The sequence below is a fragment of the Ambystoma mexicanum genome, chromosome 3p, assembly GCF_040938575.1.
Source record: "Ambystoma mexicanum isolate Mex_15411 chromosome 3p, UKY_AmexF1_1, whole genome shotgun sequence".
NCBI classification, from domain to species: Eukaryota; Metazoa; Chordata; class Amphibia; order Caudata; family Ambystomatidae; genus Ambystoma; species Ambystoma mexicanum.
In genome coordinates this window covers 1,037,700,178-1,037,723,379 of record NC_090925.1, presented here as the reverse complement: position 1 = coordinate 1,037,723,379, position 23,202 = coordinate 1,037,700,178, and the positions used below count along the sequence as shown (strand labels likewise).

Below are 23,202 nucleotides of genomic sequence, written 5' to 3'. Positions count from 1 at the left end.
CCGTAGCTGGCTACAGAAATTAGAGGATGGTGGCATACTTGATTAGGACTTTTTGATACAGAGTTATCCAAGATGATTTCAGAGGCTCATTTTTCGCTCATCTTTCTCAACTTAAATTCCTATTGTTATAAAGTAATTAGACGGATCAAACATGCTTTTTCAAATATAGCCTTACAGACTGAGGGTGGGGTCATTATCGCTGGATACTGAGCCACCACTTTGCCTAAGAACATAAGTTGGGGAAGGGTCATATCCCAAGCGATAATTACCCTTCTTCTGAGTTTTCTAAGTCGATTAGCACATGGGGGTAGTAGAAATACATCTTTTGGCCTTTTAGTTGTTGAGCAAAAATGTTAATTTAAGAGGGAGTAAAGTAAATAGAATGAAATAGTAAAATAAATGGGGTTTTATTTTGTAGTATTTAAATAACGTGGTTCTCTTCATAAGTTCAGCATTTTAATTGCAACTTGGTTGAACTGGAACAGATCAACATGAGCGTGTGTTAGGTGTCATGTAAAAGAAAATAGTTTCTCTACAAGAATGTGAAAGCATTTTCCAATGTTTTAGCTTTCTCTTTTGTGCGTTAAATAGCATGTTGCAGCAGCAAAGGGTCCTTACAGTAAAGGAGTGCCTGGTTAAAAGACATTATGCCTGGAAACTGCATTGTTGTTTCCCTGCCTGCGTCTGAAGACATAATGTTCCGAATGCAGTCAATACCAGAAGTTATTGGCTACCCTCTAAATATTATGATAGACTGAGAGGAGGTCAATAACATTCTCCATGTACCAATATGAGTTAATCCTCCAGCTAGAAGACTTTGAGCTAACTGAACAATCAGCCCACAAAATTGTAAAAGGGCTATAAGATTAGGAGCAGGGATGCAGAGGCAGGACATATGGTCTCCAAGAGGGCCTTCCTACGGCAGCCAGCGGAAAGCGTTGCCTTGCATCACTTAGCTGTTCCTTGTTTTTTCAGAGTCCTCAGTAAAGCCGGTCTGGATACTAAACTGGGAATGCTGTTACAGTGAAAAGCAGGTGGCAACATCTTGCTCCCTCAATTCCCATCAGCATTGTTTCCTGGCGAAACATTTCAGAGCTGGTAGCCATCGAAAGCTTGATTTCACAGCAGCATTTCTTTTACTTGATCCATTCAAACCAGTGGTGAAAGGGTAAAAAAAAGCAGCGGAACAGTGGCCATAGTGGCTGTGGGGGCATAGGGGATGGTAGAAGCTTGGAAACACATTTGTTAAGTGGCTGTGGGAGGGGTCTGCAGATGGCCAAGTGAGTGGGGCAGGCAAATTAACAAGCTCCTTTTCAATTGTTCTTCGTTTATTTCCTTATAACATAACATTTGGTTTGACAAAAGTAACGGCAAGGAGGGTTTACAGAGGTTTCCGGCAGCAAATTCTTGAAATAGTGCAAAAAGAGATGGCAATTTAGATTTTCCATTGCTCAGTTCAAACCTGATCTGACATTTTATCTCTTTAGACAACAGTTCCACACCCTTTAAATTTATAGTAGTTCATGTGTAACAAAAAACTGCAGAACCGAAATCTACAGGATTTCTAAAAAACTAAATTCAAGTGGAGGAGGGAAAGTGCTGACTTTTTAATGTAAAACAAATAATTCTCAACTCTCCCCCTTTTCCTTTGTCCAGGCCATGAAGTGATGGTTGCAGATGCTAAAAATGACACCAGAGTGGTCCAGAGGTAGTTATGTTTATATGAACAATGGATGTCAGGATTTAAATCGGCAACATTTTAAAGGGTGCCAAACAATAATTAGCTGTTCTAACATAGAGCCAAATTTATGGGCTGTATGTCCTGCCCGTCTTATGCACTTTCCTATGCTTAAAGGAGTGTTAAAACAATGTGAAAAATGTCTGGGTATTCTTCTTATCAGATCCCTCGGCCCACGTACTTCTAGCTCTCCGAGTGACAGAATCTGGCAATGTTCTACCAGATGTAATTTCACCATCAGGGCCGCTTGGTCAGCCCATCGCACAATTGCGGATTCCTTTGTAGCTACATATGGCTTGCACACATATTAATGTAAAGCCTTTCACATAAACTGGGCTACCATAACCAGTTGGCTACATGGTGGCATTCTGGAGGTCTTCTAGATGTCATCTTATCGTGCTGGTGTAAATCTATGTCAACCATCATATAAGAAGACAAGCCTTGTAGCATCTGAACAGATGTCTCATCCACCATTACCCAGACCCTCTTATGTTGCTGGGATAGTCAACAAAAAGTTTTCAGAGTAGTTTTGTCTTGTTCTCACTTGGGTGAGCGGGAACCCTTCCGAAACACATCCTTGAATTGTGCCCTTTAAGACCACATTTGAGGCACTCCATCTTAAGGGGTGGGCAGCATTCCTGTGCAATGTTGGTCATCGGCTGCAAATGGCGATTGCTCTGGGTTTGACCTGACCTCGATCATGATTTGTCTCTGGCTGTCAGCACCTTGGTTCACTCTTTCCAGTTGGTTGTTAGGTATGAAACATTTTGGTCCCTAGTTTCCCTTGTATCTCTATCAATAGGTGAATGGTCTTGAGTTCAGACCTGCTGTAGTCACTGACCTTTACCATTCAATAGCACTCCAACAGCATTTCTACAAACCTTGCAATTTCAACGGTTTGTTGGCGGTCCTGATTTTTCGCTCTCCACATCTCTCGCTGTCTGTTCATCATGATTTGATTGCCGAGATATTTCTCGGCTGTCGCTTTGAAATTTCAAGTGGCAATGAGAACCCTAAGAGCAGTGATCTAGTTGTCGATGCCCACCCTTTGTGCTGCATGCATGCATGAGAAGGAGAAATGGCTTTTCTGTAATGTTCTTTCTTTAGATTCTTCTCCCACAGATTCCTCATCTTGTTAGATCCCCTCAGCACCAGCTGCTCTGAAAAAAATAGTCAGAGGTGTAGTGTGTCTCCTCGACCACTGCATGCCTCGACCACGCCACTCCTCTGCAGACGTGACTTTGGCGATACATATACATCATCACCATACCTCCATTCCTCAGTTCCCCACCGTCTTTCCTCATGTTCAGCAGCTGAGGGAAGAATTCCACCACACAAGAAATTAAACAGAAAAAGAGCGAGGGAGAGGTCTAATCAAACTCCCCATTTACCACTTTTTTGAACGGGCACAAGACTGATGGTCCAAAAACCAATCACATGTCACCCTTATTATTTTATTTATTTTAAACACAGAGCGTCAAATCATCCTCCAATACTCACCCCCAAAAAGATGCAGAGAACAGGAACTCAGTCACAGCAGTACAGGCTCAACAAACATTCATAGCAGGGAAGGTAGGGGGAGCAAAGAGGTATCTGTGAGAAATATCCATTGAAAGAATATTAATGGTACGTAATTTCTCCTTCAACAGATCGCATTCTCGCACAGATTCCTCTACTTGACATACTCCCAAAGCAGTACCAAGTTCCAGTGGCAGGATGGAAGCTTAAACTAAAAAGCTCTGCAACACTGTTCTCCCAAACCGGGCATGTCTCCCCCGGGCCGAATCAAGTCTATAATGTTTGGAGTGGAGGGACGACCATGTTTCAGCCTTACAGATCTCGCTCAATAGCACTCCCTTCTGAAGTGCAGAGGAAGCAGCCACACCCCTATTAGAGTGGGCCCGGATGGTTGCGGCACCGCTTGCCCCATCCTGGATTGGGGAAAATCGACACACAGCTGATCATTTCATCTAAAGGTAGCTGTCCTGGCTTCATAAAACAGTAATGCCCTCTTTGTGTTGAGTCTATGGAGGCACTCTTCCGCCTTGGATGGATGAGGTGGAGGAAAAGATACGGAGAACTCCACACTCTGGGAAATGTGGAAATCCGAAACAAACCACCTTCGGTAAAGATTTTGGTTGGACTTTCATCAAAACCTTTTCATTGAAAAACCTTTTTTTTTTAAAGTGGCTTCAAAGAAAGTACATCAAGCTCACGAACATGCTTTGCAGATGTTATTGCCACCAAAAAGGCAGTCTTCAGAGGGAGCACTCTAACAGAAGTAGAATACAACAGCTCAAATGGTACCGCCATCAGGAACGCAAAAAACATGATCCCAAGAAAGGATCATTGGAGGAAACTCATTTACAAGGCCCTTTGAAAAAGGTGCCACCACTGGGATGGAGAAAAGGGAACCTTGTCCCAGGGATCTCTTCAACAAGGGAAAGGCAGACAAATGCTGGCAGACTGCTGTAGTTCTGGAACTGTGTGACCATCTGACTGATGCTCGTGAATCTCTCTTGTGGGGGAAGTGCCCTCCCTGCTCGAGTGCCTGTTGATGCAGTACAAGACTTGTGGAAATTCGTGGAGAAGACCAAGCTGTAAAGCAGGGAGCAGTCTCCTAGGTGAACTGAAACCTGCTCTTAGTACCTCTCCCGGATCAACCAGTCATTCAAATATGAGAATACATGGACACTGGATCTCCTGAGGTGCGCTGTCACTACCAACATCATCTTAATGAAAACTCTGGGAGCGGAGGTTATGCAAAAGGGAAGCACCTTGAACTGACAATTAGTATACCCAATGGTAAACCAGTCATGGAGTTGGAGAGCCTCGAGAATCGCCCTCAGGGTCACCATCCTGAACTTTTCCTTACTCAGGAACTTGTTCAAGGCCCTGGGTTCCAGGATAGGATGAGTTTAACCCTTTCTTGGGCACCAGAAAGTAGCAGGAGTATCAGTCCAAACCTCTTTTCTTGGCTGGCACTTCGTCCACTGGATCCTTCATCAGTAGGGTGTTCTGATCTTCCTGGAACGTAGATTCTGGCTGTTGAGGAAGGGGTGGAGGTCTGTCTGGTGATCTCTTGAGAAAGGGGAGGCCTTTGGTCCGAAGAGGTGCTCACCGTCAAAGGCCATTGTCTAGTACCGTCTATGTTCCCATCAACCTCACAACACAATCTATGAGACTGAGAACCACCTGGGAGAGCTTAACCCATCACTTCTTTGCCATCATTGACTATGTCCATAAACCCATCTCTCACCACGCCTGATGGGAGGTGGTCAGCCGCCTGAAAAATTATTTTAAAAAAATGTGGGATTATTTTGAAAAGGCAGAAGTGGCATTAAAGGGCTTTAACGCCATGCTCTCCGATGCAAGCCTTTTTTGCGAGGGCGTCACACTTTTTCAACACCATGTCCGTTCGAAAGTTCGGTGTTGCCATCCTTGAGTTACCAGTGGCAGCCTGGACCACCAGTCCTTATGTGGTCTAATGAGTCATGAGAAACAACAAATCGCCCCTCGCATGTTTATACTTCGGTCTACTGCCAGCGTTGAGCACAGGCGGTGCCATAATACCGCGATCAAGTCCAATGTGGATGCGTGGATAGGCAGAGCTTTCTTTGGGCAGTGCCCCTTGTCCAAAATGTCTGTTTAGTCGAATGGGTATAGAGGCCAGGCTGGAGCACCTAGGCTGTGAGCCACAACCACCCTTTCAACCATTTTCCTGTATTGGGCGTTTGGGTGAGCGCAAGGCCATGTCTGCTGCAGCTGGATGCCAGGAGAGGTGTCTAACCCATTTGCGTTGTGCAACCCCACAGCTAGTTCCAACAGGCCAGCCTGGTCCATTAGAAAACCTGGCATGCAGTGGAAATCTGTCCCCTTCTTCATCAAAGATGGTTCTCTTAGACTCACGAACCCCGACCTGGAGTCTGGCGCATAGCCTCAAGTCCAGCATCAACGCTGACTAGGTGGACCAAACGGAGGCACTCTGTGCCAGTGGCGAAAGAGTCATCGGCAAAGGGTCTGCCATCGACTTACCAGTGGTCAAGCTTAAAGTGGTGTGACTTGGCTTTGACGCCTTGGTACTGGAATCTCTGGTAGCAACTCATGCTAATGCTGCCTGCGTGCTTAGGCCGAAGCTGTACCTGCTGTTGCTTTCTTGAAGACTTGGAGCATCTGCTGTTTAAATTCCACCCATTCCTTCCTCGGGCCCCTTTAGATCGGTATGTCCTACTCCTTTCATCCGAAGCGGCGGAGTTGGGCTTATACTTACACTTCCTTTTCATTTTGTTGGGCAACAAAGAGGAAGAGTGGTGAGATACGCTGAGAGAGTAGGGTCTCTTTTTTGTCTTTTGGCATGGCCGTCTTCCTGAATTTTTTCGCTACCGTCAGCACTTCAGTGTCAGCACCTGAGGATTTAGTGGCTGACCGGGCCAAAATCTTCAAAGGGAGCCTTCCTAGTGCCAACCTGGCTGAGTGTTCGCAGAGAACCTTTGTGTTAATTGAGGGACAGGAACTGCATTGCTCTGCATCATGCTCCATCCTGAGGCAGCACAACACAGATGTCCCTCCAGCACTTGAATCCAGAATGCTTGACCCTCAGCATAGTGGTGCTGAAAGAATGTTTTGAGCCATGTTCTAAAACCACGTTCTGAGTGTGCAGGGAAAAAAAGGTAACTGAGGTATAGGGTGTAGTTACGTTGAATATGTATCACCAACGTCACCTCCCAAGTAGAGCAGTGGTGCAGTCGAGGCATGCAGAGTTCCAGGAGACTGCACTGCACTGCGAGCTACACTGCACCCCCTGTCAATTTTGTTTCGAGCTGCTGGTACTCGGGGGACGATTTATCAAGATGAGGAATCTGTGGGAGAATTCAAACCATTCAAAATCAGTTAACTTTCTTGGACAGTTTTTGTTTTACTTACTTCTTGTGCTTAGTTAGGGTTTCTTCGTATTTCTTAGTTGTCGTGCTTGACCCTCCCTCTCCCTATCTCAAAGTGATAGATGTTCCAGGCAGGCTGTGATTGATATATCCTCAGGCCTTCTGTGCTCAGGCCGTACAGAAGGCCCACCTGCTTTTGAAAGCCTGGAAAATGTGCTGCCACTGTGAGGTAGACTTCAAAAGAGTGCAAACAGAATTCCCATTGTTTCAGACATTTATCTGGGTGAGGTGAGAATAGTGGTAAACCACACAATCATTATCTTCAATGTGATGTCACAGTGCTCCTAGTTCTGCAATGTCCTAACCATGCACTTGTGATGAGGAATATTGCCTCAATGTCTTTCCTCTGGTCTTGTCTTAGTTGGAACTCTGGAAAAGGTTCCGATATCTGTAGCTCCTGATCACTTGTCCTTCTGAGTCCATTATAGCTACAATGCAGTGTTCCAATAGTACTCTAGTGCTAGAGTCCCTTCGCAAATCTGTCATGTTTTCCATCGCAATGTTTTGTATATCAAATTTGTTATTTTTATATTGACAAAGTACAACATTTCGATAGTCCATACAGCACTTTAAAAAGCAAAACAGTAGATAGATTCAGCATTAGCCCTCATCAAAGAATAAATCTATGATAAGTATCAGGGGTCAGCCATTAAGAAAGAAAAGTAAAAAAAAAAGGGAACAAAAGAGATGCCGGTGAGCAGAGATTAGTTTTGCCCAGATGCCTTAATTATCTTTCAAGAAAGATTCTTCTCAAAGGGTATAGGTCACGAGCGGTGGAGAGCACACGGGAGTTCTGTGTCCGGATCAATTGAATGTTCACATTAGCATGCATGGCGGGGGAGTGTCACCAATTTCATGGTATTTTTTTGTATGTCAGGGGTTAATTCCCCTTTTTCCGTGTTATCCCTTTTCCTCCACCTCATCCATCCAAGGAGGAAGTGTGGCTCCATAGACTGAGCCCAAAGAGGGCATTGCTGTTTTATGAGGCCAGGACAGACCATCCTCACTGCCACACGCGTGCAGTATTAATCATGTTCAGGGTGGGCCCCATTGGCTGGTGACCAACCTGATGTCACTGCTGTGTCCCGTGGTGTATTTTATTCAACCTAGGTGGGCCCCGTTAGCTGGGGTGCCCACCCGATTTCACTGCATGGCCCAGGTGCCTTTTTTCCATTTTCGGCGGCGTCACCATTGCAATGAGGATGCTTCCATGCTCACTGCCACGCTCTGCAGCCTCCTCCTAGCTGGCCCCTGAGCAATGCATTCTAGCAACAGAGGGAGCGGGCCACGTCATCACCCGGGCCACTCCGTTGGTCAGCCCGGACCTTTCTTCACTTGGGCTACTCAACGGAGGGACCCGGGACTTCACCTCCGCCTTATCTTCACCTGGGTTGGCTACCGAGGCCAACCCAGGGATTCCATCTTCACCGCTCCACCCTCTGGGGTGGAGCAGGCTTCTGCTGCGCATCTATGCATTACCTCTTGGGCTGCTCCTGACATACGCAGCCCGGGAGGATTTCTTTGTTGACAGGTCCGACTCGCTGGCCACGAGGCGGGCCTTTGTGGGATTGGCCGGCCGCCTGGTTGGGGCCACCCTGCCACAGGCGGTTCTGGCCGGGTTGTTCTTGATGGACCCAGGCAGCCTCAGCCATGATGACCGGGCCACAAATGTCTCTGGGGCCCACCCAGTCTGGCCCCCAGCAGGTGACATGCACTACAGCCCAGGGCGGCCGAGCTGCCCCCGACATAGCATTCTTGGTATGTATGCACTCCCACCAGCTCTTTAAACAGAAAAATCATGTTGGGAGTGTTTTGGAGAATGGACGCCCTGCACACAACCAAACTCTAGTCATTGTTGCATCAGTAAGTCTACCACTCATTGGCATGTGCTCTTCTAGTCTTGTTTGCAAGTGCTTTATGTCAGGCTTCCCTGGTGAGCCAGCAAGAACCACAGGTTGTTCACATGTATGTGTACTCTTGAACCACCCATGCAAACATCTTTCTATCTCTAACATCCAGCTAGACAAAGGATTTCCAGTTTGGCCGTAGTCTCTTTTCCCTAGCAAAGCCCCCCACAACACAGTCCCTCTACAGAACCTTAACCCCAGCAGAATTTTTCATCCACCAACAAGCTACCATGGGTATAGGACACATTGAGTCCTTTTAGATGCTATTTGATTCAATTATGCTGGGTGTCATTACTCCTCTCTGCCTCTAGAGACTTGCTCACTCCACCTTACACAGGCTTTTCGCATCTTTTATTGTGCAATACTTGCCTCTTGCAGATGTTTTCTTCTTTGCTTAGTCTAAGAGTAATATGTCTTGCACACATGGCTTATCCTTTTGACTCCCTGTGTGTCTTGCAATTATTCCTTGAAGTAGCATCCTTGATCCCGGACCAATAGACTTTATTCCTCACAAAAAGCTATTTTGCCAGCGTCTCACGACTCTGCAGCCCTGGTCTATCTGAGGTAGTCGATTTGTTTTAATACAAGTCCGGCGTCCATCTTTCCATCATGGCCGCCCTTGCCATATTATGTTTTCTTCTGCAGCAAGCCTCTATATGTCTTGTCTGCCTTTTCGTTTCTGCGTATACACACTTATTAGTCAGCAGGTTACTTTTATCTTCTTTGCATTTATGATTTCTTCATATGCAATTACGTTTCTCTCATTACTTCAGTTATATCTTTATTCTAAAGTATTTGCATATCATGGACCAAATCCGCCCATTACAACATGGCATCGGACCTCAATCTGGTGCAGAGCATTTGGGGGAGGAGCTTCCACCTGGCGACTCACACAACAGTCTGCACAATGCCTGCCATTGCAACTTATCCCCATTGCAGTAACGCTCCTTTGTACTACTGTGACGTCCTCTGTCCTTGTGAAACCTTTGTTTCCTGCGCACATCCTTGCTTTTCTCTACTCTGCCTTTCTAATTGAAAGCCAGTGCCTCCTGTAATTCGTGGGTTTTTCTCAGCCTGCGTTTGCTTCATTCCGATCCCTTTTACCTCCAGTATTCTTGGTATTGCTATACCAACTATGCCTTCTGTTGAGCTTCATCCAGGCCATTCATCCAGCTTCTTCAGCACATCTAACAGCACCAAGTTTTTTACTCCCACAGGAGTTTTCCTTGGGTTTTTCCTTTGCTTTGCCAGCTTTGTAAGTGTTAATCTAGACAAACCTGGCATCTGGAGAGGAGAGGCCTTAATTGCACCACAGAAGAACTGCTGAAAAAGACTGAGGTAGGCGAAGGCCTACAATTGCAGACAAATGTACGTATTTACTGTGTTCAGTAGGAAGTGGGGAAGCCAGGGTGGGGAAGCCAGGGCAGAATGCTATTCGCCGGGGTCTCCCATTGGCACAGCATCCATTGCCACCTCACCACATCTCCTGTCGTCCTGAAACATTTTCAAGAGCTCAAATATCGCCATACGATTGCTCAACCTTTTCCCTTTTATAAACCTCTTCTCAGGTGTGCTCTTCAACTCTCTGCCTCCTCAGGCACACCCACTAATCTCACGCCTGCGCCTTCCAAACACTGCCCCAGAACAGCTTACTCCATCAAATTTTGATTGCCAAAACCAAATTCTGCACCTCTTTGTGCTTTCCTAGTCCTATACACAGACCTCACTGGCGACGTCACCTCTTCAGTAAGTAAAGGAATGATAAAAACCACTAACAGAGCTCACAGGATATTGTCTCATTACACAGATATTTTGAAAAACCCAACCAACATATACCTATGGCTGTCGTCCTGCCCCCTAAGGAGGGGATAACAATATTTCACATGCTCAATCTGTAACTACAGAGTCGCCTTGTAGATAAAAATGCCTCTGCGAGACTCAACCAGAAGAACACCTTCCGCAATTCAAGCTAGCTCCATTTGCTAAGCCCTATACACAGGGTTACCATCATCCATGACCCGAGCTAAAACACCCAATCCACAGGAAATCCAAGATTTACATAACTTCTGTCATCCATATCCTTAAGTCAATAGTCTAGGATAACCACGTGAACATTTTCCTTTCTCCACTATACTTGACAATACTACGACGATACTCAACAATACTCATCACCACCCCACACCCAACATTACTTTACCACCCCCCTCAATTGCCATGTGGCCGAGTCAATACTTACACTCTGTGATCCACTGATGCTGCTCAGCCACCAGCTCTCCCCAAAACTGCCACACCGCCCTTCTGGCCTGCTGGGCTCCTCACAGACCGCAGGCAGGATGTTTCCCAAGACGGCGCCAGATGGCCTCTGCATGGGGTGCACTCCTGTATGACTCAAGCTCTGCGGGCCTCGTCACAGTCCTCCAAGCACTGCGACGGAAGCAGCGGCTCTATGCTGAACGGGCATAGTAAACTAATCCTCTGCTACCAATTGTTTAGGTATATTAGAGGTCCGGGGTTCACACTACACATTCACCGTTCAGAGCACCCAGGGCCCAATAAATTCGCCCCCGGTATACAGATGGAGGACTCAGCCAAGGGCAAGTTAGAACTGTCCTTTATTTTCCATAACAGAAAGGGATCATACAGGAAATGGGAAACAGCTCCAGCAATCACAGCTCCTGAGCCAGTGTCAAGGGCTTTTGTTGGGGTGTGGCGTCACAAGTTAGGGCTCTTCCCAATAACTAAGAGCTTACACAATTGGGTGACTGGGGTGGTATTGCCTACAGCCGACACCTATAGATGTTAGATGACTGGTGGCTTTGCCTGAGCCTCCCCAAAAACTATGTATTACATTGTTGCAAGGTCACAGGATTACCATTGGCCCTTGCCCTTTGCCATCCACCATGCCATTGTGGTCCCCGATTGGCTGGAGTGGGTCTCCTCATGCCTGGGACCCAGCTCGGCTCTCACCGGTCAAGGTGATGTGAAAGACTATGTGTCCCCATTGTTGCTACTGTTATAACACTTTGCCTTAGAGAGTGCCTGCAGGTTGCAACGTTGTAAAACACCACATGTATAATTTCTTGTCTGCGTCGCTGGGAACTGCTCCTCTTCGCACCACGAGTAAATGGCTATTGTTCAGCTCGGCCGGACCATGTGGGTAAAGACTGCAAAAATGAGCTTTTCTGTCTGCTTTTAGTAAGGATTGTATTCTGTTATTTGCATGTGGCTTCCTGTCTCTAGGGCCAGGAATGTTCTGCTCATTTCTGAGCTTGGCTGCGAGCACCAGCCCTGGACAGTGTGCTGCAAAATCTGTTTTGCTTCATCCCATATTCTGAGGCCTGTGGCTTCATGTAATTCTACTACAGTTATGCTATGATTTCTATATGTCTATATTGTGTTATTTTCCTTATGGGTTAGTTGTACTTGGTCCTTCCAGGTTCCTTATACAACCCTTTAGTTCCATATGGTTAGTTGCAATAAGCGGCTGCAAGCCTGTGCTGCATTTCTTGCTTTTCTTACATTTTTGCATTTGGCTAATGAGAGAAAATAAGAAAGGCTTTCGACAGTATGTATATATACCTGCCATCTATCTACAGAACTGTGCAAATATGTTCTACGTGGGTGCAAGTGTGTGTCTGTGAAACTGTGCAGGGATGTGAGATTGCTTTGTGGCTAACGTTACTATGTCGTGGTGTCTATAATGGCGTCAGGATATTTATCACCAGTCAGTCAGGTCCAGTGAGGTTCCTGCATCCATGATCAGTGTTGAGGCACCTGTATCCAGGAAGACGTCAGCTGGAAATGGTTATCTGAAAGCATATCTGTTTGCATATGTAGATGTCACTGGCCCTCCTGGGGGCTGGCCAAACAGTGACTGGCATCTTGCATTTCTGGCTATTCATGCTGTCATGCTTATGGGGGGACAAGAGGGGCATTCCAGGGACCCTCAATTTAATACAATACGGGTTGGGTGTTGTCTGGGACAGGGGAGGGAGTTCAATTCTGGAAAACATTACCCTTGTCGCTAATAGGAAGGGCGGCTCTGTGTAAAATGGTAGTGCTTCACCAACTGCTATATTTTTTCACCAACATCCCGTACATGTTAAAAAAAAGGTTTTCTTTCAAATTTTGGATGAAAAAATTGGTGAACTACTGTGGAATACAGGAAGACGACGGGTAGCATTACCGACATTGAGACAACCATATCAGGACGGAGGATTACATTCACCAGATTAAGAATTCTATTTTATTACAAACAGTAAACTATTGCAATGATACCACAGGAGATATGATAGATGGATTGTTGGGGGGGTATCCCGAAGCACAAGCGGGGAATTGATTTACTGTGAATTCCATGGGAAGGAGAGGTACAACGAAAGTATTTCAGGTAGTGAGAGTAGTATGGAAAGGATTGATCAAATTGCATGTAAAGGGGTTGTACAGTCAGGATTTATTGTGGTGGGTCGATGCAACCATCAGTACAGCCATGAGAGGAGTGGGGTTTGCCACACTTGCAGAAAGAAATTGGAGGCTATTGGGGGACCTGTTTGAAGATGGAAAATTGATGGAAGCACCTCAAAACCTTCCTCTTTGCTTCTGCTTTCTCTCCTCCTCTCCCCTGCTAAATGTCTGGATGAAACTGTACTGGTTACCTGGCCACCCTCTGATCTCGGGCCCAGGTCCCCTCCCCCGCCGGTTACACACCTGCACTGCCTCCCTGGCAATCCCTACACTTGGGGACTGTTCTGTATCCCTACAGTCCCCCACCAGCACTTGACACCTCCTGATGTCTGCACATACACCTGCACTTGCCACCAGCTGGCCCTACTTCTCTTATTGTTATGTATTCTATTACTACATGTACTGCACTGTGCCCTTCCCACTCCGCACTTTTCCTCTTCCCCTGCACTTGCGCGATCTGAATGATACTTGGCCTAGTAGGATCGCTGTCTCGGTCTTCCCTCTGTTCCCCCTCCCTTGCCGCATCGCCATTGAAACACTTGTGTATAGGCCTGTTATAAATGCCATATCATATCAATGGCAAACAACATACAGAATCTCCAAAGGTCATTTTTTGTCATATGCAAAGGTGGTTCACAGGTTGGCCAATACATGGGACACCATACGAGAGGAACCGGAAGGAAGCACAGTTATGCAAGTGTTACTGTCACAGAGGAGTGGGAAAGGGAGAATCTCGAGACCTTATAAAGCATTACAGGGGGTGAAACCCCAGAGCACCTTGGCAATAAAGGAAACATGGGGAAAGACTAATTGGATCGCAGATCTCAGAGGAAGAGTGGGCTAAAGCATGGGAACAAGTAAAGAAAGTATTGCGCAATTCGAGGTTCCAACTTATTCAATGTACCATCTTGCATAGAGTATAATAGCGGAAGTGCATGCCATTAAAGCATTGCTACCCCACGATTGTCCATTCTGTGGGCTTGGCCCAGTGAGTTTTTGACACATGGTGTGTAGTTGTCCAATCATGGGAACTTACTGGACGGAAATCATCACATTAATTGGTTAATACAAGCCAATTATGTGTGCACTCCAAAAGTATGCTTATGGGGAGCAATATTTAAGCAAAAAGCCTCGAGTCGCGGGGGCATTACAGAGTAAGGTAATGCCCGGGGCCCATAGTTACATGCCCGCGGCTCAGGGCTTATTGCTATTAGTACCCCGGCCTGCATGACCGGGGTACTAATAGCATTCCCTTTCTGTTCCGAAATGCTGCAGCACCATTTTCCCATTCAATGGCAGCCATCGGGAGCAGACGCGCTGGGGACAGAAGTGGTCCCAGCAGGTTCGCTCCCGAAAAAAAGGAGAAAAAAGAAGGTAAGTGGGGTTGGGAGTGTGTGGAGGGGATTGTTTGAAGGAAAGGGGGGAGGAAGAAAGAATCACTTACCTGAATACTCGGCGGGGGTGGATGGCAGCCTCAAGCCATGCGGAGGCTCGGAGCGGGGATTGCTCTGTTTCGAGCCTCCTCATTGGCTGAGGGGCTGTCACCCCCCCACCCTCTCCCGCCAGGGATGAAGATTCGAGGGATTCTGTGTGGGGTATGGACTGGGCGAGAGCCAATCAGATTGCATCTAACAATCTGATTGTGTCTCGCCAGATACTAATGAGGAAGAAAAGGAACAAGATTCCAAGTAAAATAGCACAATTTATGTTAACTTTAGCAAACAGTCAGATGGAGATTTCTTGGAAATGCCCAAGCGACCCCCTCCTGAAACAGTGTCTAGAGGATGTAAAAAGATGGGGGTTGCCAGAGGTAGAAACTTGAAAAGAAATCTGAACCGGGACTCAGAAGACAGAGTGGCATTGCACTGGGTTCAAGGGTGGAATTGGACTAGGGACAGGTATTGAACGAGCGTACTTCTTCAGATCTGAAGCCCCCATACATGAATGTACACATTGGAAATACCGAGTGGCATGGATCACAGAGGGAACCAGGTGGGATTGGTGTCAGAAATATAACGTTATTATATGTAGGGGCATTGGGATATGTGTATTGGGTCCAGACTTCTTGTTCCTTTGCAAATATTGACGACTCACTGAGGAATACTGTAGAGACATGGCATGTTTATTTTCCTTTCTTTGTGGCTAAAAATGTGAATAAAAAGAAGTAAAAAAAAATCAAACAAAAAAAAGAGAGATGGAACAGTCTTTGAGAGGGTGATGGCAATAGGGCTAAGGAAGTGTATTGGAGGGAAAAAAATGAGACTGCACTAAAATATTGGTGGTGTATGTGGTGAAGCTGGTAGGCGACTGGCAAGTGATGGCCACTATTGGGGAAAGGGAGAATGGCTCAGGAGAACAAAGTGAACTGCAAGATGGTTAAGGAGCAGTGGTACGAAGAGAAGTAGTGGAGCTATCTCCACAAACCCCATGGCTGTGCCCCACCCACACACAATCCAAACCCCCAAACAAACACAGATGTTATTTAAGGGAATGTTCAGTGCACTGAAGTACAAGCTTCAACTTCTCCTTACACTTATTTTAAAACTAAACTGCTCCAGAACGGTTTCTTTTTAAAATAAAAGTATAGCAACGATAAAACTTAAAAAAAAAAAAAAAGTATAGGAGCACCGCTCCCACCCACTTCGACCTCTGTTAAGGCGAGATGGTTCAGAAACCGAAATGATAGGGCAAGGAACTGGATGAACAATTTCATGGGAAGGATCTTGGTGCAGATGACGGAATGTTCTTGGAGGTGCATGGGAATGGCTTTCAGAGGAGGTATTTGAATGATACAAAATGGGGAAAATTTTGGCAAATGAAGAGGCAATGGTGAGAGTAAAGGGAAGAGAGCTATTCAAGAAAAGGGAATAGATATGATGGTGAGAAGGAAGGCACTGAACAGGAAGAAGGGCGAGCATGAGAGATAAAAGAGGAACATGAAAGAGGAATAAAGAAAAAGTAAAGAGTGAGAAGATTACTGGAGAGCACTGGAGGGTCGATAATGAGCGTCAGAAAAAAGAGCAGTGATAAGGAACACAATGTAGAAGAATAAGCAGAAAAGAACATATTTGCACAGGGAGGTACCAACCCTTCAGGATGTGCCGGACAATTTTGATGGAGCTGCCTCTCATATTCAGAATTTGATGCACTCGTTGACGTATCTAGAAAAAGGAAGGAGACCATGACAATGAGAACTGCACATGTACACAACGCTTCTCAAAGAAAACAGATGCCCATTAACACCCAGTCGGCGTCTGCTTCAGTGCCCTGGTGACGCTGGCACACTTTGGCTTGGAGCTCATTAAGCCTCCATTACATTTGTGCATAAAACCTTTTCTAATGTTCCCACAAAGAACACAGAAAATGCTGAGCTGCTAAAAAATAGCCTGCCACACAGGCTAAATTATTTAAGATATTTACATAACTGTTTCACTCAGCAAGACGGCAAGATAAGTAACGGATGTGAGGAGACTGCTACAGCATTCTGCTTCTTCACTCGAGCATCTTAAAAGTCACCTCTCATCCTATCCCACCAACCACCTGCCACACATACACGCACAATTTTAGTAACAGATTGACCCTTATATAATCCATACACAATTCAAGACTGTTTGAAGGTGAAACTGACTAGAGTAGAACTAAACGCCCAAAACAAAAGAACAGTTGTGCCAGCCTTCTCACACTGCTAAAGTAGGCACAAACCACCATGGGCTCCAGTAAGATTGAGGGAGGTCAGTTATCAATATACATTTCATTATGTTCTCTCTTACAAAAAATTCTGTGGGAGTGGATATAAGGCTGGTTGAGTTCAGCCTGTGTCCATGCTATTCTTCGCATATGTCCATACATGCATCATCTTTCATATGATGCATAACCAAAATGCAACCCTACTGAATCCCAAGTGTTGTCAGGTGCGTTGCCTCTACAAAGGGAAGCACAGGTGATCTAGAAAGGAAAGAAAGGGATGATCCATTGTCAGGCCTACTGCAATCTATGGATCAGTCCGTTTGTGAATTCCCTGCATTTGCAGAATGGCTGGTGTGGTGTTATGTTCTAAGAATACATGGGCTCTTTCTAGTGGTACTGTCTATTTCTACAAAGGATGACGCCAAGCCCAATAAATACTTGGTATTTCCTGGTATCTTTCAATTGAGGCATGTAGTGGATGATCCTAATTAACAAATGCAGGGCCTCCTTTTCGGTTTAATTGTCAACAGTGGTGAGGAAGGATAGCTCAGGGGCAATGCGTTTGTCTTGGAAGCGAAGGTATCCACAGTCTCACTGGATCTTTGTAGATCTGGAGAGCACAAAATATCTAGTATTTAGGGTGGATGCGGCACCAGATTAATGATGAATGCACTGTTACAGGCAATACAGAACCACATCAATATTGAATTTTATGGGACAATAGCTCCTTAGTCGCATCCCTAATGTTACTAAAATTATGAGGTTGTGAAAATATAATAAAAAACGAGTGGCTCACAAGTACAAAAATAGTGGTGGAACCTCAAGATCAAGAGTTTTGGGATGGAATTTGTTCTTTGAAGGTTTACATCCTCCCAGTGGCAGCCCCTAGAGTCTGGGGCCACTGGTTGGAGTCTGGCAGCCACAATCAGGACTGTGGTAGCACCTGGCCAGAATCGGATGAAGGACCAGGGTGGGTAATTAGGCAAGACTCATTTGTTTTTTAAAGAGGGATGGAGGCTGCCTCTCCATCCATCATGGCGGTTTTAGGCATTAACAGCAAGATGAACTCTGTGGGCATGTGTTTAAGGAGAGTTAAAACACAGACCTGTGTTTAAGTCTAATGGTGAAAGACTTTGGGTGCAACTGTGGTGTTGATATCTTTGTTGTATTAGTCTTTGCCTTTCAAAGGTCACATTCTTGATGACGTGTAAGGGACATTACACCCCAGATGTCCATCTGACTCGCCCTGGTCATGCATATGCTGCTGGCCTCTGGTTCAGTCAGCAGTGCTAGTTCTCAGGTGGCCCAAACTTCTTGAGAAATATGGATCTCTTCTGTGACCAGTTGCCAGGCAGACACTGGGTTGGACAGTTGAGTGGGTGACTAGCATAATTCTGCAGAGGAGCAGGAATTAACACCACACCAGCAGCCTCTCCTTGGACCTAGTTCTGGGAAAGGTCTCCTAGTTACATTAGAGTTTTGCCTCTGCAATGTCTTTCAGAGCACAATGCTTCATCGATGGCACATTTCTAGGAATCGTTCCTGGACTACTTGAAAAGGACTGGAGCAAAGCCTGAAATTATGCAGCTGGGAAGGGCTCTTAAGGGCTAATCAGGTGAGCACATTCATTAAAACATTCCCTTCATGCTCTTTCTTCACCGGCAACATCACATCCACTGGACTGTCTGAACAGCAGCATCTTGCCTGCCAGTATTTCGCCTGGGCTATGAGGGCCTTTCAATATGGCTGACTCGGTCGATGGGCAAACCAGCTGACCTCTTCCCTGCTGATAGGCTGGGCAAATGCTCTTTGTGTACATTGCCAGCAGAGCCGGCAGGCGATTGCCGGCCCCCTCGAGGGCTGTACTATTTTGGTGCCCCTGAGTACTTTTTTCTTACCTTCATGCTCTTTCTTCTTCGGTGGCATCACATCTAACAGACTCCTTGAACAGCAGCATCATGGCTGCCTGCATTTTGCCTGAATTCACGGCTGAACTCTTCAAAATTAGCAAGGAACTAGCCAATCCTTCTACAAGCTCTACCTCTCCTCTTCCTTCCCAGGCTCGCTGCACTGCTCTGGCCACCCACTTCACCTCCAAAACTCAGGATATTCTAACCTCGCCCCTCTTCTCCCCCCTAATCTCCCCCCTCTTCTCCCCCCTCCTCCCTTGGCTGCTCATCCACTCTCCTCCTTCTCGCCTATCACAATGGATGAAGTCACTAGAGTTGTCCGCTCTTTGAAGGTCTCATCCAAACAGGTTCCTCAGTGTTCTTCCAGAACTATTAAGGACAGCATCTCCACCCTTGCACCAGCTTTTGACGACTTCTGTAAAAACTCCTTAGCCTCTGGCTTACTCGTCCACCCTCTCAAGCACTTCCTTGTGCACCCCCTTCTAAAAAGGCCTTCTTATGACCCCTTGTGTCCAGCCAACTACCGTCCCATTTCTGCTTCCCCCTTCCCTGGGAGACTCCTGGAGAAGTTTGTCTTCCCCCAACTGACCCAACACAACGAGCTCGATATGTGTGTACATGACCATCAATTTAAGCTCTCCCAAACACCCGTGAAGAATTGCTCGCACACCAATTTTCCTGCTGTTCACATTCTCCTTGACCTTTCCTTACGCCTTTGACACAGTCAACCACTCTCTCCTCATAAAGCGGCACCAAGATACCCTGGGTATCTCTGATCGGGCACTGGATTGGCTGAACTCCTTCCTCACTGACTGCCACTCCAGGTGCTTCTAGGTTCTTTCTCCTCCTCCACCAGGGTGTACTTGTGGTGTTCCCAAGGGCTCTATCCTCTCCCATTGGCTTTTCAAAATCTACCTTGCTCACTTTATCTCTGCCTTCTCCCCTCACTTGTAGTGCTATGCAGACGATACGCAACTCCTTTTCAAACTCCTTCCTCCTCCTTTCTTTCCTCCTCTATCATCCCCAACTGCCAATCTGCTATCTAGTCCTCGTGCACCTCCAAAGACCTCTGACTTTATGCCAGTAAGACTGAGATTCCTCCTATTAGGACACCTGTTCCACGCGCCCCTCCCCCCTGCATTCTGGCTGCCCTCACTGGCCTCTCCTCCTCCTAATGAAGCCAGAAATCTCAGGGTCATCTTCAGCTCCTCTATCTCCTTCATTCCTCACATCCTGGACCTTGCCACTTTCAACTTAACCTCCATTAGAGGCATTCTCCCTTTCCTCACCTTCCCTCAGAAGCTCAATGTCTCTAGAGCTCTGGTCCTCTCCAGACTGGATTACTGGAACAGCATCTTCCTCAACCTGCCTCTTTTTCCCTCTGCCCTCTTCAACTCATCCAGAATAGGGTCGCAGGATTTATCCTTGGCCTCAAGCCAACTGTATCCCTCCAGTTCTAAAATCACCACACTGGCTCTCAGTTCCTGCAAGGATCACATTTGGGATCCACAAGGCTGTCTGAGGCCTGGGACCATGCTACCTGCAGTTCTCTCTCACTAAATGCTCTCCTTCCAGATCCCTTTGTTCTTCTCGCTCCAACTCTCTGGTCAATTGTTTCTCCAAGCAGAGAGCTGGGGACGGATCTCGCTCTTCCACCAGCTCCCTCCTCGGGAACAGTCTCCCTCTCTCTCCCAGTCTTGAACCGGTTCACCTCAAGTTTCACAAACTACTCAAGACTTTTCTCTTCTCATCATTCCTGCTCTCCTTCTCTCCCGCTCCCTTCTTCCCTCCCTCCCTCCCTCCTGTGCTAACGCCCCACCCCCCAGTCTCTGATATTGGCTGCCAGACCCCTCAAGGGTTCAAATAGGGTCCTGGACCTGTGCCCAATTGCCACCAGCATCCACCCCCCTCTGTAACGGCCGGTGGGTCCACACCTGCCTGTTTGGCTGCTTGTCTCAGGCGCGCACTCATCTGATGGGTGTTAGACCTCCCTCCTCTCTTGGGATGTCTGCATCTGCGCACTTACCTGTCGCCTGCAACAGGCACCTCTGGCACTTACCCCTAGGGTACCCTCTAGCACTTAACCCCCCTCCTCCCCCTTTCTCTTTCGATGCACTTGCACGCTCTGAATGGCATAAGGCCTAGTAGGATTGCTTTTTGTCTTATTTATTGTCATTTCTATTGTTTATTTGCTCCCTTGCTCTCCTCCCTTTTGCCTTGTGGCGCTATGAAACAGTTTCTTGCTGTGTAAGCGCCTTATGAATGTCCAATAAACACACCTGATTCTTGCCAACCAGTGCCAGGAAACATCATTCTAACTCTGCAAGCTTTTACTCACAGCCCTTCCTGGCTTCCACAAGTTGTATGGATTCAATCAAGAAGCCAGAGAGTGGAAGACTCCCCTCACCACTTGACTTGATAAAAAGTGGGTACATTGAGAAGATAAATGGAACTCAAAACTGTTTCCTAAAGCAAACTGATGCTAACAAAATGTGCTGCTTCTTTCAAGTACGAGGTAGATTGTTTACTGTAGGAGTCTACCAAAAGCAAATTAAGACTGCCTGAATTCAAAGTGATAGGTGCTGGAATAGTGCCTTTCCCCAATTCACCAATTGGAAAAGTTTCCATTGCAATGAGTAGGGTGCACAGTGGGCGCAATAACTGGAATACCTAAGAGACCCCCACCTGACATGATGCAGATTTTACCACAAACTAAACGTACCAGTAACCATACTGGCCTTTAATTACATTTCACCCAAAGACTGGGTTTTAATCAGTGTGAAGTGAAAACAGGAGATGCAGAAAGCACGACTCTGCTCTAAAAGTGCTAAGCGGCTAGAGCGGGTCACAGCTATGATTGTGCTAGTAAGAAAGAAATATTAGAAAATATATCTACTAACATTACCCAAAACTGACAAATGTGGTGTGCTCACTGAAGGGCATCAGACATATTTTTGTGGGCCCTACCTTTGAACAGACTTCATTGTCATTAATGTGTCACTTTGACATGATTCAAGCCAATGATGGTGACCAGACAGAACCTGTGCTATAAATCAGGGCATATGCATGGGAATATTATTTTGAAAAGTGGAAGCAGACGAGATAGGATTCGGACCTTGGTAAAAGCTGTAGGAAAGAACACCCCCTGCTTCTATTGGATCAGTGTTGAATATGGATTTTATCTGCAGAAGACAAGGCCTTATCCATGTGGGAATTGGAAGTAACGTAGCCAGAGGCAGACTTGCTTTCCTGAAAAGAGATGAAGGGACCAGGGACCTGCTGACTTTGCTGGCTCTATGCCATAAAATATAACCTCGAAGTGAGTATGAAAATTCACCAAAACAAATAATATATGAGTCCTCGTTACAAGTGTGCTGGTCCGGAAACAGTGCCGGTAAGCATACCGGCCCTGTTGTTTCTGGACCGGCAAACTACGAGTCTGCGTGCGGGTGCCGTTCCGCCCACCAGGGTCAGACCTGGCAGGCAGAACGGTACACGCCCGCAGATCGTCACGGAAGCACCAGCAGTGTTAGCTTCCGTAGTCCCCATTCTCATGGAGTCCTACTGCACTCCACGGGAATGGGGACTTACAATGTACTGGCGCCTGACTTTACAGAACGCCAGGGTTGTAATACCGCAGTGTTTCTGGCAAGTCCGGCACTGGTAAATCATTACGGGTCTGACGGCAACCTGGCCGTCGTACCGGCATGTTTACAGCCGGACTCGTAATGAGCCCCATGGTCTCTAGAACAAATTTATTTTCATGCCAAGTCCCAGAAAGGGGGTGGTCTGGAATGGTATTACCAAAATACATTGATTTTAAATGGGAAATGAACAGTGCAAACTCACTGCATGTAAAAATTAAGTGACTTCATTTAAGTCTAGTCCAGAATACATTTCTGAGCTGTGTGCGCAGTGGAACAGATAGCTTTGTATGCGGTCCGCGTGCAAATCTTTGTCAAGTATAATCTCGTTAAATTGTACCCAAAGTGTTTTCACAGAAATAGTTAACAGTAAGCTGTGATATGAAGACTACCGTACCACAGCCTAATGAAGAACTGCTTGATAATATGTATTCTTCGAAGGCCATAGCTATTTAATAAGGATTGGGAAGTGAGAGCTAGTTGAATTAGAAAATAATGTGAATCTAAATCTCATGCAATCCCCTTACCCTTGATTACATCGTATAGAAAAAGAATCTTGCGCCAGTGGGACTCAACCTGGGACTCAATCAGCAGTAATTCTGCCGCAGTCATTCTGCCAAAAATGGGCAGAAAGTCAGCAGATTCACAGGAACCCTCCAACTTTCCATCCAACTCATAGTTGGGCAGTGCAGTAATGCGGCAGTGAACAAGTTACTTGTCAACTGGTAATGTTCTTTCAACTGGATGTTCCTCCAACATATTCCTCATCTTTGACATCTAATGTTGGGCCATATTGGTGGCATTCGCCCACCGGTTTCAACTCCAGTACCCTGCATTGTATATAGTTTTGTTTTTCGTAATATCTTATTGTTAGGTCTTTGCCTATCTGCCTGTATATAATAACCAAATGCCTTC

General features: G+C 46.2%; 1 protein-coding gene across 1 annotated transcript in view; it reads right to left on the bottom strand.

Moving 5' to 3' along the window:
- The window catches only part of CTNNBL1 (catenin beta like 1), a 1,235,052-nt gene that overhangs the window by 47,626 nt on the left and 1,164,224 nt on the right, over positions 1 to 23,202 (bottom strand). The window contains exon 15 of the mRNA XM_069652387.1: positions 16,135 to 16,207. Coding sequence (XP_069508488.1) covers positions 16,135 to 16,207 — 73 coding nt within the window. The remainder of the gene's footprint in view (positions 1 to 16,134; positions 16,208 to 23,202) is intronic.